This window comes from Phocoena sinus, chromosome 17 (assembly GCF_008692025.1).
Source record: "Phocoena sinus isolate mPhoSin1 chromosome 17, mPhoSin1.pri, whole genome shotgun sequence".
Classification (NCBI taxonomy): domain Eukaryota; kingdom Metazoa; phylum Chordata; class Mammalia; order Artiodactyla; family Phocoenidae; genus Phocoena; species Phocoena sinus.
Window position 1 is genome coordinate 44,578,927 of NC_045779.1, and position 20,005 is coordinate 44,598,931.

Below are 20,005 nucleotides of genomic sequence, written 5' to 3' on the forward strand. Positions count from 1 at the left end.
CACTACCTGGGGTGTGTAAGGTGCTCAATTGATATTTGCTGAATAAATACAAGAATCCACGAATGAAGGAATGGCACAGAGATGCAATGATTTTCAGAAATTCTGACCCTCTCACCCTGCCTGAGACAAGCTCTAGGAATTAGATTCCTTACAGTCACGTTGGGTTCCTTAACTAGATCGGAGCAACTCTGGCATTAGAGGGGCTGAGTATGCCCCTAAAAGGGGGCAGGGACCCCAGGAAGGAGACCAGCGCTGAATGGCTTTTCTGAAACAAATTTTATCTGCAAGTTTCTCAGACACTCTTTTCTCAGCTCCCACTCTCTTAACTCGGTGTTGACTCAGTAGCCAAGCCACCTGAGACTGTAGCATTTAACTATTGTCCCTCCCCAGGAAAATTCCCAAGAAAAGGGAAAGCCCTTCAGTAAAACAAAAATGTTGGCTTCCGTGCACTTGTTTGCAGAGGGGAATCCCAGAAGACAAAAAAATTCCCTCGGGATAAAAAAATGTACAATTTTTTTCCTCCCTCTGCTTCTTCCCCTCACTGTCCTTCTCTCCAACCTGGGCCTCTTCCCCCACCCAGGGCTCGGAAAAGGAGAAGAAGATAAAATAATTGCAGGAGAAACAGAGGTAAAGGAAAAGAAATGGACCAAACAAGGGATGTCCAAAGTTCTGGAGAGACTTTTGTCCTTTTTTTTTACCAGAAAAAGGAAAAGATTATGTACATCCAGCATCTCAGCAAAAGAGAACTGGAGAACTCTAACCCCTCCTCCACCAAATCCTTGCACAACTGCCCCAGACACTGTGTGCCTTTCAGAATTGCCTCATCTGGCCCGGGGCCCCATGACCTGCTGCAGATCTGGAGCACCGTCCAGGAGGCTGGCCCGAGGGGCTGGGCAAGGGGGCAGCCGCTTCAGGAGCAGGTGTTGCGGGCCCAGGGCCAGGCGTGATGCTGAGTCCTGGAGATGCCAAGACGGGAAGGCAAAGGCTACAGGAGAGGCCCCGCAGGCACCATGGGGACCCACGGGGACCCACGGGAACGAGTTCTTGATTCTACATGGGGGCACCAGGGAGCCTTCACAGAGGAGCTGAGACTTGGGGGATAAGTAGGTGTTTGCCAAGGAGAAAAACAACGAGGGCGTTCCAGTCAAGGGAACAGCATGTGCAAAGGCACAGAGCTGTAATGGAAGCTGGAATATTCTGTCAACCAGAAGCAGTTAAGTAGGGCTGGATGGCACAGCTCGAGGTGAGAAGGAGAAGAAGGTGAGGTCAGGCTGAGAGGTGTGACTGTTGCTTGATGTGCTGAAGGAGGATACGGGAAAGGGACAGGGTGAGATTTGTGACCTAGACAGGGTAGGATTCAAGGTCAGGCGACCAGAAAGAGCAGTTGCTATGGACTGAATGTTTGTGTGCCCCTAAATTCCTAACCCTCAGTATAATGGTATCAGGAGGTGGGCCTTTGAGAGGTGCTTAGGGTACGAGGGTGGAACCCTCGTGAAAGGGACTGCATAAAAGACCCCAGAGGGCTCCCTGGACCCTCCGGCCACGTGAGGATGCAAGGAGGAGTCTACCGCCCAGAAGAGGGCCCTCACCAGGCCATGTCTGCACCTGCTGTCAGTCTTTCAGCCTCCAGAACCGTGAGAAATAAATTCCTCTTGTTTATAACTACCCGGCCTCTGGTATTTTCTTATAGTAGCCTGAATGGGCAAAGGCAGAAGCCAAGAGGGGAATGAGCTCTAGACGCAGCATGGGAAGGTGGCGGTCAGGGGCTTGGCGGTTGATACTACCTGGCCGTCGGACAGTTCCTTAACCTGTCAGGGTCTCTCCTGTGAAATAGCACAGCACCTACACTTGAAGGCATTGTGATTATGAGAAATAAGGCAGGTGCCTGGCCTATAGGAGGCCCTCAGTGCGGAGCAGCCATGATTCGAAGTACAGCGGAGGCCCACTTGGTCACAGTGAGACTGTGCAAATTCAACTAGCTACGCTCAGCAACGCCCTCCAGCCCCCCCAAAAAAGTGCAAGCGAAAGAAAGGATTTCATTTTACTTATTGTGGTGCTTTAAAGATGGCCACAAATTCTTTGACACTCCTCCCATAGATAGTTGAGGTCTGTGTCTTGTCCCCTCGAGTTCAGACAGGCTCCATACATGCATACAATGGAAACTTATTCGGCTATAAAAAGTGCAGTACTGATATCTGCTGCAATGTGGATGAACCTTGAAAACATCATGCTAAGTGAAAGAAGCTAGACAGAAAAAGCCACTTATGCTATGATTACATGAATATGAAATGTCCAGGTTAGGTAAATCCATAGAGACCAAAAGCAGATTGGTGGTTGCCAGGGGCTAGAGGGAGAAGGAAACGGGGAGCAACTGCTTAATGGACATGCTATTGCCTTTTGGCGGGGGATGAAAATTGTTTAGAGCTCAACAGAGGTGGTATTTGCACGACACTGTACTAAATGCCACTGAATTGCTCGCTATAAAATGATTTTGTGTTACATGAATTTCACATCAATACAAAAATAAAGGTAGTTGCCTTTGTGGAGCATAAAAAAAGTATTTCTCATAATTTGGGGACTTTTTTCCCCCGTTGTAGAGAGCTTCAAAGGACATTTTGCATTTGTCAAAAATCACACATACTGGCCTGCCATGGAGGACTGAGTGCAGAATAAGAGAATAAGCCTTTTTCTTGCGGGGGAGGGGGGGGCTATTTATTTATTTCTTTATTTGGCTGTGCCGGGTCTTAGTTGCAGCGTGCGGGATCTTCATTGCCGCGTGCGGGATCTTTCATCATGGCATGTGGGATCTAGTTCCCTGACCAGGGATCAACCCCGCGCCCCCTGCATTGGGAGCGTGGAGTCTTAGCCCCTGGACCACCAGGGAAGCCCCGAGGATAAGCCATTTTCTTTGACAAACTTGGCAGCATTTCCAAAATGATAAAATGGTTTTAATCACATTAGTAATTGGAATATACCCAGACTACTGGTTTAATATGTATATTCCTAGTAGTGTAATATTCTATATGTAGGAAAAAATCCACTAACGTGAGCACTTAGAATTTGTAGACTCCACTTAAAATTCTGTAGAGAATTGTTCTCTTATCAGGAGCGTCTTGATTAAAGGGTAACGGTTTGAGGACTAGACATCCCACATGTTAATGCTGCAAGGGTGGGAAGGAGTGGCTAACAGAAGCAGGGAAATATGACGCTTGCTTCTGGGGCTTGAGTGTTTCCTTTAGCATTCCTGGTGGTACCAAGAAATGGTGAGTCAGGTGGGAATCACTGGGAATGCTTTGGCAATACGATGGATGAGTTGAGGAGGAATTCTGGGGAATGGGGACAGCGTGGAGCTCAGAGGCCTGACTATTATGGTTTTGTGTGGGGTTACAGCCCGGGAGATCAACCAGGGAGACAAGTGCTGCTTTGAGCGGCAGTGCCGCCCTAGTTCCTAGGGAGCCGATGTTCTTTAAAACCTTGCCCTAGATTCACTGAGCAGTCAGTCCTTGGAGCAAGGTGAGGGTTTTCAGAGGTGGCCCTTAAAAAGCCTTCTTCAAGGATCGACTTAGCATTTGGGGGGGGTCATCACAACCTATTTCATTAAGGTGGAGATAAATACAAGGATTCAGATTACGAGCACAGGAAATACCCCGATTCGGGGTCAGGAGACCCGACTTACGGTCTCAGTATTGTCACCAACTGCATGACGTCAGGCAGGTCACTGAACTTCTCTATTGCCCACTTCTGTCAAGTGAGAGGCAGCCCCAGAAGCCCTCCCCAGCAGTCAGTTCTAAGTCGGTATCATTCTAGAAGAATACAAACATATAGTTACACTGACCAGCTCATCTCTAAGCTAGAAGCCTGGGGATGAGTATGTTTTATAAACTATAAAAGCCATGCAAAGGTAAGGAATTTTCTTCTGGAGGCTGAAAACACTAAGATATATTTAATTCTCTCAATCAACAATCATACATAGGGCAACAGATACTTAGCGAGCCCTGTGCTGGGTGCTGAGAATACAAAGAAATGTAGAACAAGCCCCTGACCTGGAGGAGCCTAGAGTCAAGAGAGGAGACAGCCAAGGGCAGTGACTGTTGGGACGGGGGAGTCCTTGCACAAGGAGGCATTCTATCTGAGTCTCAAAGAATAATATTGTAGCCAAGGTGCATTTGTCTTCAAGGAATAGAAATCTCTTCAAATTAGGAATTGAGAGATCTCCTGGAACCTAAGCCAGGAAATGAGTTATGTAGCCCAGGGTCGTTAATCTGGAACAGGACACTGGAAAGTGTAGAGGAGACACAGAGGCTCCCTGCCCCTCCCTTCCTCTCTCTCTCTCTTTCATTCCTCCTCTCGCAGTCACTCCTCCCCTCCCTCCCTCCCTGCCTCCCTCTCATTTCTGATTCCCTCTGTGTGTCTTCCTTTTCCTCTGTAGATCAGCTTCTCTGCTGGCTCATCAGTTTATAAGTGATCCCCAAATGGCAGCCATAGGCTCCAAGCCCAGAATCCAAATAAACTTCTACTACCTTTTTTTTTTTTTCGGTACGCGGGCCTCTCACTGTTGTGGCCTCTCCCGTTGCGGAGCACAGACTCCGGACGCGCAGGCTCAGCGGCCATGGCTCACGGGCCCAGCCGCTCCGCGGCATGTGGGATCCTCCCAGACCGGGGCACGAACCCGTGTCCCCTGCATCGGCAGGCGGACTCTCAACCACTGCGCCACCAGGGAAGCCCTAGTACCATTTTTGATTTGCTTTGTTTTTGTTTATTTATCACTAGCTGGCCACAGTGTATAGAAGCTGATTGATCCAGCTCAATTCTCCAATCCAGGACACCCAACTCACTAGCCAGCCAATGGTCAGCTGTTTGGGGCTCAGCTGACCATCTCTGGTCCAATCAACAGAGCGCGTACTATCGGGAACTTTCTTTTCCAAGGGCCAGGCAAGCTACAGAGGAGTAGCTGGCTTGTTTGATGTTGAATCTGGTGGAGAAGAGGTAGGAAGACAGATGGAAAGGGCAAGGTAGTAGCACGTGTGAAGGACCGTAGGTCCATCTTGGCATAATGAGGCATCTTGAGAGGCTCCGTAAAGGACACCTCCATCCAGAGGTACTATTTGAATAACAACATCTTAACTGGAAAGGCCTGGGCACCAGCCCATCAGAACAGGCAGCGGCTGTCAACAGCCGGAATGGCATCAATGGCTGAATATCAGGCCTGCCTTTATGTATTATAAAAGCTTTTCATGCATCTGCATTTTCACGGAAGGGTGTGGCCCTCTCTCATCAGACTCCCCTGACCTCACTTTCTCTTTTATCAAATGGACAGCTCTCAGACCAGGGAGAAGAGTCGTCTCTGTGGGCTGGGTCCGGGCTGGGCTTCACTTCCAGGCCGCCTGTGGAGTGGATGGCACGGTTGTCCCTTCTGCCTGCTGCTTGGGTCTTAGGGGACTTGATCCGCCTGAGGGAGTTTAGGAGCTGCTTTTCCCTTTCTCAGCCTTTCTGAGGAGAAGGAGAAGGAGGAAGCTAAGTGTTTGAGCCCCATTGGAGGCCGCAGAGAATTCTGGAAGAGTGAGTACTAAAAACAGGGGAAGTTTCTGAAAAGGGTTTCTCAGCCAGCAGTACTTTAGCCCTGGCTGGGGCGAGTCACTGCCATTCTGTGTGTACTAATGACTCATCTGAGTGACTCTCTGCCTTGCCAGAGGGGCCACTGGTACTTATGGAGCACCTCCTATGTGCCAGACATTGAGCTAGATGTGATGTGTATCATCTCATTCAATCCTTGCAAGGATTCGATCCCAGACCGTCTCCACAGCCCACACTCAGATTCACTGCATGAACTTTTGCATCCCAAACATCCTTAGAGCCCACCTATTTCATATGAAGCTCTGGATACTGTCAGAAAAAACAACCAACATTTGGAAATAAGGCAGATAAGGCGGACGGCACATCCTTTCCATATCATAGCAGGAAAAGACCACCCAAGAGTGTCTGGAATTACCCTGCCCAATGCAATAGTCACTAGCCATTGCGGCTACTGAGCTTCTGAGTGGTTGCCTCTGAATTGAGACATGCTGTAAGTGGAAAATCTACACTGGATTTCATAGACTCAGCATGGAAAAAAATTGTAACATAGCTTATTAATAATTTTCATGTTGATTACATGTTGAAGTGATAATATTTCAGATATATTGGGTTAAATAAAATTTATTACTAAAATTAATTTCACCTGCTTTTTTAATACGGCAACTCAAAAATTTTAAATTACGTATGTGGTTTGTATTTTATTTCTATTGTAAGCACTGGTCCAGTGGAATGTACTTAGTACATCTCATTGTTTCCTATTGATTAAAAGTCCCAGACTTAGTGATGTTACTTGTTAATTTATAAATTTTGTCCAGGCGCTTCCCTGGTGGTACAGTGGTTGGTGGGGCAGTGATTAAGAACCCACCTACCAACGCAGGGGACACGGGTTCGAGCCCTGGTCTGGGAAGATCCCACATGCCGCGGAGCAACAAAGCCCGTGCGCCACAACTACTGAGCCTCCGCTCTAGAGCCCGCGAGCCACGACTACTGAGCCTGCGCCTAGAGCCCGTGCTCCACAGCAAGAGAAGCCACCGCGATGAGAAGCCTGTGCACCGCAACGAAGAGTAGCCCCCGCTCGCCGCAACTAGAGAAAGCCCGCGCGCAGCAACGAAGACCCAACGCAGCCAAATATAAATAAATAAATGAATTATAAATTTTGTCCAGTAAAGAGGCAGATAATTTCTGTTGAGTGGAACAAATAACCCTTAAGGATTAACTGGTTTTATATCTAACCCAGCCATTGTGTCCTAACATTTTGTTATTAAATTTCGTTGTTAAATCCTAACATCTTGGCTTCTCACATATTGGTTCCCTCATTAATTAATGAGTTTCAAAGAATCCTTGACACGTTCATGACACATTTGAGAGTTGTGATTTTTACTTTTGAGACAAGCACTGTCTAATAGAAATAGAATGCAAGCCACATATGTAATTTAAAATTTTCTAGTAGTCACATTAAAAAGTAAAATTAGGGCTTCCCTGGTGGCGCAGTGGTTGAGAGTCCGCCTGCCGATGCAGGAGACACGGGTTCGTGCCCCGGTCCGGGAAGATCCCACATGCTGCGGAGCGGCTGGGCCCGTGAGCCATGGCCGCTGAGCCTGCGCGTCCGGAGCCTGTGCTCCACAACGGGAGAGGCCACAACAGTGAGAGGCCCGCGTACCGCAAAAACAAAAAGGAAAATTAATTTTTAAAATATATGTCTTTTAATTCTATATGCACCAAACATTATCATTTCTACCTATAATCAAGATAAAAACATCTTCATTGATAAAAACGTTATCAATGAGATATTTTACATTCTTTTTTCATACTAAGCCTCAGAAATCCGGCACAGCTCAGTCTGGACCAGACACATTTCAAGTTCTTCACAGTCACCTGTGGCGAGTGGCTCCTGCACTGGACAGTGCGGATTTTGACTTCATCCTTTGAAGTAAAGAATATGACCAACAAATAAAGGCAGCTTGAGACATCTGGGGTCCATGTGTGAGCTGGAAGGCAGTTGTCTCTATAAAGACAACCAGAGGCCTGGGCGGAGCAGGGCTGTACCTGAAAGTGTGTCCCAGTGCTCACATCACTTCAGTGGGACTCCTGAAAAAGGGCACAACCTGAAACTAATGAGAAAACATCAGGGAAAAATAAAGGAAACAATAAAAAAAGAAACATTCTATAAATTAATTGGTCTGTACTCTTCAAAATGCCTTGAAGACAAAAACCGAGAAATTGTTCCAGATTAAAGGAAACTAAAGAGACATAACAACTAAATACATACAACTGAAGATCCTGGATTGGATCTGAGACCCAGACAAAAAGTTTCTTTCTTCTGCCACAAAGGTCATTTGTAGGATAACTGGTAGATTTGAATAAGGTCTGCAGATTAGATATTAGTATCACATCAGTGTAAATTTTCTGGTTTTGATAATTATATAGTTTCATGAGACTATCTTTTTTTTTTTTTTGGCTGTGCTGCACACCTTGCGGTATCTTAGTTCCTGGACCAGGGACCTGGCAGTGAAAGCGCTGAGTCCTAACCACTGGGCTGCTGGGCAATTCCTGAGACTATCTTTTTTTAAAGAAATAAACACTCAAGCATATAGAGGTAAAGAGGCATCATATCTCTCAAATTTACTCTCAAATGATTCAGAAAAAAATATTTAGGGAGAAAAATGTGGTAATATATTGACATTTGGAAAATCTAGGTGAAAGGTACATAAAAATTCTTTGTACTATTTTTGCAACTTTTTTGTAAGTCTAAAATTTTAAGAAGATTATTTCACGTTTGCTACTCTAGTTAAGAAAATGCAACCAAAAAAGGCCTTTAACTCCAAATTACCTGAAGTTCCACAATGTTGAGTCTATTTCTTCGATGAGAGGCCACTCTCAAGTTTTGCTAAATGATACAATCAAGATTTTAAAAATAAGGTACAATATATAATAAATGTTTTTTTCTTAATAAAAGACAAGACTTTATTCTCAGGAAAAAATAGTTGCTGTTTTGTGTCATTAGGCAGAAAAGATTTTATTTCCTGGGAAAAGTAAAATTCCTCATTGTTAGTGTTTTGCTTTAAAGTTCCTTCAAAGAAAGAAAAAAAAAATGAAACAAAAAAATCAAGTAGGAAATAGGAACATGTTTTCTTAGTTTATTGAGCTGGGTTTTAGTTCTAAATTAGATTACTGGCCAGATTACTCAACCACCTGTTCAATTCATTTTTTTCAGTGTTTTTAATTTTTTTCATTTTTGTTTCTATTCTTTCTTTCACCTTCTTAATATATCAAACACATTTTATAACTTCTTTCAGATGGCTCTTTCACTCAAGCTCTTGGTGTGCTAATCCTTTGTCTTTTGCAGACTCACCCTTGTCATTTTTCACTGAGCTGAGATTGTTTTATAAGTGGGGATGAAGATCTAATTGCACTTCCTGTTAAAGCTCCTTTCCTTTGTGGTCCACTACTGGAGGGACTTGTGGGCAGCTTCATTCTCCATGTCCTCACCTGGCCCCCACTCCTCCCTCAGCCACTGGCTGCACTCGCTCCACCGCGGTTGCCTTGGGTGGAGGGCGGAAAAGGTCTCACAGGATGGAACCTGAAGGAAACTAGGCACTGCTCTCCTCTGACCATGACAGTTGTTACAGCCAACTTTCTTAGTCACTCGCTGATTCTTTGGAGACAAGTCACAGGTTAGATCTTGAGCACTCTCACCATCGGCTGCTGCTGCTCTGCCCTTCAGACTATGGTACGGGGATCCTATCCAGGAAGCCCTTTTAGGCCAAGTTCCTTGTCTTGATCCTGGCTTCCTGGAAACACGTCTACATTCTTCGCCTCCACAAACCCTGAGAGAGCGGACGATTTCTTAATGCAGTTACTTCTCAGGGCTCTGCCATCAGCATTGCCAGCTAGACACTATCTCGACTTGAGAATTTCCAATGAGCCTAGCTTCACTCTGTGTCATATATTAGATTCCAGAATAGTTTGTGAAGTGCCCCCCTCCTCTCCTCCACTGAGCAGGCAGGTGGTGGTGGAGGGACATGCTCAGCACTCTAAAGCATTCTCCAAAGAAACTGTCTCATTTCCAATTTTTCTGGCTCTTCTACCTTGATCCTTCATAAGACCCTCCAAGCATGGACTAAAGTCACCAAAAATGACTTTCTGGACACCTCTCTTGCAAATCCTGGGAAAGAAAAGAAAATAAAGGACCAACAACCATGTCTATTTGACCTAGTACTGTTGTTTATGGATCATATAAGTAATTTTGTACTTTAAACTCAAGTCAGTAGACTTTCCCTACAGAAGCCAATTAAGAACTCTTGAATCCAAGAGAAGATGAGGAAAAAATATTGAAAAATTTAAGACTTGGCTATACATAGGGAACGATAGGAGATGCCTCAGTGATCCAGGACTGAATGCAGTACGTTTCCTCTAAAGGTTAAGAAGTGAGGAACCTTAGGCTGAATCTGCTGGTTTGGCTGGTATGACAAAATTCCTCAGGCCTCACAAGGACAGACTCAGAACGTGCTACCAGAAGTTCTTGAAGACTTTCCTCTTTCGAAACCCTTCACTTCTCACTTGCTTCCGTGTTTCCTAATACAGCCTTCCCAGCTCAGTCTTTCTTCTGCCCAGATCTCTGGTGCTTGCTTCCCGCTCCTGCGGAGTTAAATGGAAAGGATCGTAGGACAGTTTTAGGGTGTACTGTATGGGGCAGCAATTTTTAAGTCTCTATTGACAGTTTCACATGTTGTTGCATCAAACTTGCTATTTTTCATATTTTAAAACTGTGCCAATCTTTTTACCATTCAAGCAAGCCTTTGACTAGTGAATTTATTGGCCTACTGTACTGTTTCATTTAGTTCCTTTCCTTTCTGTGACTTCTCATGCCCAGAACTGGATTAATCATAATCCTTGTTTCACCCGTTCTTGAATGGATCTTTCTAATGAGTATTTGTGAACCCACCGCCCTGCTCCCAAGCTGATAACTTACACTTACCTTGTCTTCCTGTCCTGGCCTGTCCCCCTGCTTCTTCTCCAGTTAACCTCTAAATTTTGTACTTGTCATTCATACCCTTGGCAAAGGAAAGTTTTGTCACGTATATGTATGCCTAAGCATAAGATCTGCTCATTTTTGAACTTTATAAAGATATTGTACTGTTTTATGTAGTTTACTGGGGCTATTTTTCCCTCAATATTGTTATTAAAATTCAACCATGTTCCCGACTGGACTACAGTTGACTTATTTTCACAAATGAAGACGATGTCATCAGGAAAATATCCATTTCCTTTCAATGAACATTTGGATCGTCTCCAATTTTTTCGAACTCAAATTGTGCAGCTCTGAATAATCTTTTTCAGTTTCCTGAAAGCACACATGCAAGTATTTTAAATACTTTAAAAAGATATGCTCAACAGAGAATTGCTCAGTTGTAGGGATGTGGAATGTTCAACTTCACAACACCAAATTGTTTTCCAAAGGGATGTACTAATTTAAACTCCCATCAGCAATGTATGAGATCTCCACCCACAACTTGTCTAATGTCTGGTATGGCCAGACTTTCAACTATACTAATCAAGATTGTGGTCTTGGTTTGCATTTTCCTGGTTAAGCCTCTTTTCATGTATTTATTGATCAAATATCTCTTCTATAAAAATGCACTTTCAAAATCTTTGTCCATTTTTCTATTTTCTTGTAATTCTTTATATATTTATACCAATTTTTTGTCCACTAGGTTTTTTCTCAGGTGCTTCTTTCCACTTCCAGATATAAAAATTTCTATGCAATTGAATTTATATTAACGTTCACATATTAAGATCCTGAATTTACATACAATTTTTCTAGTTAGGTTTTCTATGTCCATCTTAAGAGATCCTTCCTTACAAACTTCAAGGTCAGCAAGTTATTCACTTACATCTTATGAACATTCCATAAGTTTGCTTTTAAATCTTTCATTTTTAATTTGATTTTTGCCACGCCTCGTGGCTTGCGGGATCTTAGTTCCCCAACCAGGGATTGAATCCGTGCCCTCTGCAGTGAGTCCTAACCACTTGACTGACAGGGAATTCCCTGGATTTGATTTTTATGCACGGCAGGAGTTAAGTTAAACAGTAGAAACGGCATTCATTAAAAATACAAACAAAAACCCCCATAAAATCATGTGTTACCTTTCTTCTCGTGACACACTAGAAGTTCTAAAGTACCTACCTGTTTCCAAACTAAACCAGGATCATTAATGTGAAAAACCTTTTGTGACAGGTAAACTTTATCATTAATCTCTGCTTGGGAAACATGATCTGCTGAGCAGATCCACAAACTTTTGTTTTGCAGACTGAAGTTCTCAAGTTTAGAAACAGCTTTTATTTTTGGGGGGTGGGGGCCGCCATGGTTTTACACGCCCTTGTTTTCCCAAACGTTACACATTCCCTCTCCTGCTATAGATTTCAGCAATGTGAACACTATTACAGCTCATGAAGTAAATGCATATCCCTGGGCTTTAGAAATTAGAATCCCAGAGACTGGGTGCTGGGAATAAGCACTTTAACCCTGATTTGATCAAAAGCATTAAAAGTGAAAGCCACTTGCCTGTTCCTTAGAAAGCAGAGCCTACTTCTTCTTCCTACACTCTCTCAGAGTTCCTCACCTGTGAGTGCACGGAAGTCGTCTTTAAATTCTATCTTGATGCCTTTGTTCATACTCCATCGGATACCATCCATTCTGCAAGTCTGACTCAAACATAAATCTTCTCTGAAAAGTCCTTCTTAATCACTCAGAACAGTGACTGGCCCTAACCAACCTCCGATAAAAAAAAAAAAAAAAAAAAAGTAAGCCCCTACTGAAATACTGATAGGTTTTAGAAGTTCTTGAATTGGAAATAAATTTACTACGGACAAGTCTTCGATTAACATTAGTTAAGTTTGGTCTTTCAGAAATTTTATGGAATGGACTTTAAGAAAAAAAGTACTCGTCACCAACGAGTCCCTGGCATCACCTAGGATTGATAATAGCTGTGCCTAAACATATGCATTCAATATATTTTTGGCTTCTGAATCCAAAAGACACATATGCTTGCTTGACCAGCAGGATGGTTGGATATTCTTACAAACTGAGTAATTACGGTACACAGGTCAGAAGCATATGTCTTCCAAATAGTTGGTCTACCATCAAGTTTTGAAATACTTGGGGGTTGACAGTCATACATAAAGTAGGCTTCAAAGGACCCAGGTGAGTAGCATAACCAGACTTGGATGTACACAAGCAACATTTTTAAGGTTAGTTTTCAGACTTTTAAAGCAGATCTACCACTGTGTTGGGTTCTTGAATACCATTTTGTTATCCAAGAGTATCAGTTTCCTTAGAGGCCTGTTGTAAAGTTTCTAAAAAAACAAAAATCCTACAAAGACCCAGCAGTATCTTATGTTTAGGTCTCCAGTCTATTAAAAGGAACTAGAATTAATCGAGATTGTGACTGCTATAGGTCACACTAAAAATAACAGAAAAGTATTTACAGATGCAATTTTCAGAAAAGTATCCAAGTCCAGCCATTTTCCAAGGGCCCCGTCTAAGCCACCACCTTAAGACTATAGATATTTCAATTCCACCACTGTAATTTCCTATATGGTGTATAACAAAGTATAATAAAGCAATTAATTTAATGATTCCTTCACCTTTTCCCATAGGAAGGTGTGTATCTCTTAGCACCAGTTAAAGTTCCTCACACACTGCAGGCTCTCATGCAGTGACTATGATGTATTTGAATCCAAATACACTGCCATTCTTTCCTAATGGAGAGAGAAACCATTTAAATGATGCCACCACCGCTGAAAAGGGTCAAATTCTTAGATCTACATTCAGAGCCTACTAAAGATTTTTAAACATCTCACCATTGTTAGAGTTCCCAAATTATTCAATCAAGTTGAGACCTGACCTCAAATAATCTAAGATTGCAGATCACAAATTGGCTTTAACTAGTTTTAAAATATGTACTGGGCCATGGCAGGATTGGTGACTATTTTTAGGGAAGACAGGAAAAGAACTGAGCTCCTATAGTTACTAAGCCACTTGACATTACATTCTTTTAATTCTTTTGCTCCCCCACACCAATTTCTATCTTCATCACACAAAAAACTAACAGCTATTAACTGGAAAAGCCAAGACCATAAGCCAAAGTGGCAGCAAAATCCATCCTTTTAACTGATCACACTCCTGCCCACTCTCAAGGCACAACTCTGAAGTGGACATAATACATTTAACAACTCCAATACTACACACACACACCAAATACATTACATTGCTGGAGTCTCCAAATTCCTGAAACTGTTGACAGAAACAGACATGAAGCCTGAATTTGGGGCAATTTAAGAAATGTTATAAAAAATTTATTATTCAAATCTCAAGGCAAAAAAATCTCAGGTTGAAATCTTCCTTTATCTACTGGGCACTACTATGTAGAAACCTATTAACACCTAATATTAATGAAGTATTATCACAATTTATTTCAGAATCAAACTAGTAGATAAGACTGAGGCACATAAATAGGCAAATGAGACAAGCTTTAGATTTTATTTATAATTTACTTGAATAAAACCCATCTCCTCAGTCTTACTTCATTCTCCGTAGCTATAAAATGATTATTTCATGTCCTTGGCCTGGGGGTCAGGAAAAATCAACAGAAAAAGAAAAGAGCTGTGTGTGAAGATGCATTATGATGTTGTCCCAAATGCATAAGAGATCTTTTTCTCCTTGAAAGAAAGACCCCAAGGCCTCCATTGCACTTTTATTTGAATGTAACATTTGGGACAATTGTCCCAAAGGGCTGATATTTCCCAATTTAATCTGAGGTCATAATAAAACAAGCAACAAAACAGTATTCGGGATTTTCAGTTCTCACCCTTATCATCAAGACTCACTGCCTCCCATCATCAGTATTTATTGAGCATTTACAGTGTACTAGGCACAATAGAACATACAGAAAACATTGTCCCTGCTCTCGAGGAGCTTACATTCTAAAAGAAAAAAAAAAAATACACCTCTTTTAAAATGGTATTTTTGTTTGGTGTTTTCTGCAAGGTACTGAGGAAATAGCTTGTAGGGTGAGCTTTGGGTATAACTTAGCCCCATCATTATTCAAAGAGAGGAAGAGGAAGGATTTTAAAGGCAAAGACAATGACAGACCATTCAGGATAGGTAGGGTTTACAGGGAGATAAACACAATCTCATCAACTAGGGAGAGATTTGCTGCAGTGTATAGGATGAGGGAAATAGTTTGTGGGATGCAAGCAAAGGAAGCAGGGTATCCTTAGGCATTGAGTGGAGCCAGAAAGATCATGCGGCCTTTTCCCCAAGAACATGGCCACCAAGTAGGAACGGTTGGTGACAAGACACAAGGCTTAAAAAAGGTAATCCTGTGCACCTGACAAATAGAAAGAATAAAAGATCAAAATTGAAGGCAGGCTATAAGAGTATCAAGAAATTCTTAAAAACAAAAGTGATTTGGAAGCACGAAACTTACAGTTAATGCTACCCAATGTCATGATGGGCCAAGAACATTGCGGCTTCCTAAGTTAGAAAATGCCATATACCAAAATTTTAAATGGAACACATTACTTTTTTTTTCATTCAATCCCCCTGTCTCTGAAAAAAAAAAAAAAAAAATTTTTTTCAGGGGGATGAGGAAGTAGGGACATGGTTGGGAACAGTAGTAGTTATCTTAGTAGTATTTTGTTGTTATGATAAACTTTGTATTCAAACTTAGTAAAAGCCCATTAGCTGCCAAGAGGGAATAAGGAATAAATTTCCAAAAATGTACAATTTTCTTTAGAGAAGTTTCAGAACCAAAAGACTAATTTACATGAAAAGCTGTAGAGAAAGTAGTTGAAAAGTCCATTCATAAAACTTTTATTCCACTTACATGAACTTAATACACATGTTCTTAACAATTATGCTTGGATTGTTCATGAAAATCTCATAAGACATTAAACAAAGCTAGCCATCATCTCAAGTTATTTCCCTGTTAACTATTTTTACAGCACATGCATGTTAGGCAAGTATCAAAAAAAAAAAAAACCCAAAAAAACAAAACAAAAACAAAACAAAACAAAAAAAACCCACAAAAGCAAAAAAAACCTAAAAAATGTTAAATACATGGGTTTTTTGTTTTACTGCTGCGCTTGATATACATGAAGTAATGGATATCAAGCAATTCATTTTACTGCATCTTTACTTGTACATTTGTTCTTAGGTTGCCTAAAACACTTAAATACAAATAAAATGAGTGTAGCAAAAATAATGAAAGCAAACAGCAGTTAACTTTACAAATAATGGAATGTGAACCGTTTCTGCCCTTATCCAGAGTAAATTGAGTCACAACTAAAGGAACGCTTCTGTAGCTGTAGTCAATGGTGTGCACATTGAGACTTGAGTATTCCACAGATAACACATGGTTTAACATGTAATATCCATGGGATATCTATTTCTACTATAGCCTGATAAGTGCTCCAAACCTTAAAGTACCCACAGCTACACCTGTGACTGGAACCAATTATCCCTTTTATTCCCCACCAGGACAAACCAATACGAGGCAGTTTTCTTTGCTTAGACATGGAAGCAGTTTTAACACTGGCCCTTGTGAAGCCACAATGTACCAAAAGTACTATGCCAAACATTTATAACTTGTATAAAAATTCCACATTCCCATATTGGCCACCTCAAGATGAAAACAGATAACTCCCTAAATGTTAACTGGCTCTACTCCCCTAATATTAAACATAAAAACCACATGGGAAATATAGAAATTCAAATAGAAGTAACATAAACCTGTCATAAATCGTAAACAAAAAACTATTTGTGGGACAGCATGGATGACAAATGGTCTACTGTGTAAATTTTAGAATGAGGCAGACAAAAGTTGGAAGGCCTTTTAATTTTCCCCTCCTTCTCCTGCTTCAGCTTCGTCTCCTTGGGTATCCGATGTCCACAACTAGTTAAAAGGGGGGGGGGGCAGGGAGGGAGGGAGGGAGAGAGAGAAATTTTAGTATATTTCAGTTTTAAAAAAACCTTAATATATATGCCAAAGTACCAAAATCTAAGCAGTTTTTGTTGGAAGGCTTTCTTTAAAAAATTGCAGCATTTAAGATAGCTTCAAGATGTAAAATGCCTTCAGGGAATTATATTCAATATCCTGTGATAAACCACAATGGAAAACAATATGAAGAAGAATGTATATGTGTATAACTGAATCCCTTTGCTCTATAGCAGAAATTAACACAACATTGGAAATCAACTATACTTCAATACAATAAATTTTTTAAAAAGATATAAAAGACATCAATATAATACATTTATTTCCTCCCTAATCATTCTGTAAGCATAGTAAGTACACAGCAGAGTTGTCTTCAAATAACAAAGTCAGATACAGGAAATTCTTGGTTATTCATAGGTGAAGAAAAAGTAGAAGAAATCATAGAAACGCTACAGTTCTAAATATCAATAGCTATCAGAATAGTAGATTGTCCCAAATAGCCCCAGTGAGAGACGGATGTATAAGTTTAGTGCAACTAAACCAGAATCATCAAATTCAGTCCCCATGCTCAAGGAGCTCAGGCTGACTACTTTCCCCTGGTAGACTTTAGACTGCCACTCTAAAGAGAATACCACACTCTATGAAATTCAAGAGTCAGGACCAAGTCAGAACTAAAATACAAATTTAACTAACATTTTTAGTATACAAAAAAAACACAAAAACTACCTTTGTGAATTTGTCTGATTCAAAATAAATAGATGGACACAAAACAGTGTGGTCAGAACCAAATCTTCGAAGAGGTGAAACCTGAACTGTCCCATAGCAGTAGGCCTATGGTGTCTATTAATTTTTAGATTAATGTTACAGTTTTTCAGCAGTTTAAAAAGATGATTTCAAAATTATCTCAGCTGTTTCAAATATTTTTTTTACAAGTCTTAGCACCCTATAATGATTTTTAGAGGAAATTATAAAAGGATTGTTTCAAGATACCTTAAATTTTATATTGCTTATACACTGCAGAATGAAGGGGGGAAAAGCTCAATATTTTTCTATCCCCCAAATCACCCATTAGTTTTATTTATTTATTAACCAAATATGTTACTGGCCTGGAAAGGAGACTTCTTTGAACATCATACAGTTATCTGAATGACCTCTAGAAGTCTGTAAGCTTCTATTAAACTGGTGGTCTTGTAAGACAAGATGGAATTATTTTTTTATCATCTCTTTCCAGTTCTTTCATGGATCCTGCTTTTTCCATATAAACATTAAAACTTTGATGAAGGATATTTATATTTCTCTTCCTAGGGTTATGTGTTGACAATACTGGTCAACCAGATCCAGACTCAGATACTAGATAGTTTTGACAAAATTTCTTTACTTGACAGATAAGCGATCCAATCAACCTATAATGATAACAGGCAATATGACAAGAGCTCAGAGAAGGCACATAGTAAATAGTGACAGAATCAGAATCAGAACCTTGGTTTTCTTCTTACTCAGCTGTTGTAATACGCTCTTCATGCTATACTGATACCAAGATTCAGCTGCAAGTATATATTTCAGATCAGGCCTTCTCAAAAAGTGATAACACAACTCAGTAGTGACTAGGTCTCAAGTTCTACCTTTTAGAACTATCTCATCATTTCAAACCAGAAAAATTTGAAAAATTCTTAATATTAAAATTAGCTAACAAACTGAAGTGCTTCTTTCATTTGATATACATAAAAAGATTCATTCTTTAAGGAACTCTATACCTTATCCTCTTGACTAAAATAATCTCCAGAGTGTGTAGGTAGCCTCCAATTATACTTTCTAAAATAATTTTCAGTGTTTAATAATAAACAAGTACATAATGACGTTCAAAAAACTGCTGAGAATATAACTGGTTCAGAAAATTGGCAATGGGCTAGATAAAATAAAGCTGAGAAAAGTTAAATGTATACAATGATGATGTACAGTCCCCAAAACAAATGCCCCAAAGCTAATAAAAACCAGTAGCACTAAACTATAATCGTCATTCCTAGCTCTTTATCTGGCACACAGAAGATACTTGATACTTTTTTCACCCAAGCCTCAAAACTTCAAATTTAATATTCATGTGAAGGAGAAGAATGTGAAAACCTATGGGACCAAAGAGACATATCAACCAACTGCAATATATTGACTATTTGGATCCCAATGTAAATAAAAAACTGTTGGAAGAAAAAAAAAAAAGACAATACAAAGAAACACAAAAAGACAACTGGAAATTGAATGCTAGAAATTTAATATTATTAAGGAATTAACTATATATTTTTTCAGTGTGGTACTGGCATTGTGGTTTTTTTTTTAGTCTGCAGTATACCAAGGACGATCATGACCTGCCACAGTAAGTCATTTTTTTTTTTTTTTTACTAAGAGACTAGGCAAAATAGATGTCCACTTGGACTCTGTAGAGTATCTGAAATTTTGTAAAGTTATTAATGCCCTACCATAGCTACATAAATATAGAAGCAACTTTATGGTCACCGTTTTTAATGGAATTTAAATATGAAGAAAGGGCTTCCCTGGTGGCGCAGTGGTTAAGAATCCTCCTGCCAATGGAGGGGACACGGGTTCAATCCCTGGTCCGGGAACATCCCATATGCCTCGGAGCAACTAAGCCCATGCACCGCAACTACTGAGCCTGCGCTCTAGAGCCCGCGAGCCACAACTACTGAGCCCACGTGTTGCAACTACTGAAGCCCGAGTACCTAGAGCCCATGCTCCGCAACAAGAGAAGCCACCGCAATGAGAAGCCTGCGCATCGCAACTAAGAGTAGCCCCACTTGCTGCAACTAGAGAAAGCTCGCACACAGCAACGAAGACCCAACGCAGCCAAAAATAAATAAATAAATAAGAGAACTTAAGGGACTTCCCTGGTGACGCAGTGGTTAAGACTCCGTGCTCCCAATGCAGGGCACCCAGGTTCGATCCCTAGTCAAGGAACTAGATCCCACATGCATGCCACAACTAAGGAGCCCGCCTGCTGCAACTAAGACCCAGAACAACCAAATAAATAAATAAAAATTATTTTAAAAAAAGAGAGAACTTAAGTATGCTTTTGATACTAAAGGCAAAACTCTTCTGTGACTAAAATGGAAAGAAAAGAATCAACTATATTGAAATGAAAAATAAAACGGCTTATGTAATTGAAAGTTCAAAACCATGAATTACAAAGTCATTTTAAAAACCAGAATTTTAACAATGGGTATATGTAACTAATGAAAAGATATATTTTTAGTCCTTAGTCTAATATTTCAGTTTCTGTAAGATGGTCTTCTTCAGAGTTTTAAAAGCAGATAGGATCTTACATTAAAAAAAAAGACAAAAAAAAGCGAATATAAAAATAAACTGAGTCACACGAATTTTTTGTTTCCAGTGCATATAAAGTTATGTTTGCACCATACTGT

The 20,005-nt window shown here is 40.8% G+C and overlaps 1 protein-coding gene across 3 annotated transcripts in view; it reads right to left on the minus strand.

Annotated features, from left to right (window-relative positions):
• Positions 1-14,317: 14,317 nt before the first annotated feature.
• YWHAZ (tyrosine 3-monooxygenase/tryptophan 5-monooxygenase activation protein zeta) overlaps positions 14,318-20,005 on the minus strand; it is a 33,979-nt gene continuing 28,291 nt past the window's right edge. For all 3 annotated transcript variants that reach the window (XM_032609439.1, XM_032609438.1, XM_032609441.1), the window contains exon 6: positions 14,318-16,532. In XM_032609439.1, the coding sequence (XP_032465330.1) occupies positions 16,473-16,532 (60 nt within the window). In that variant the 3' untranslated portion in view covers positions 14,318-16,472. The remainder of the gene's footprint in view (positions 16,533-20,005) is intronic.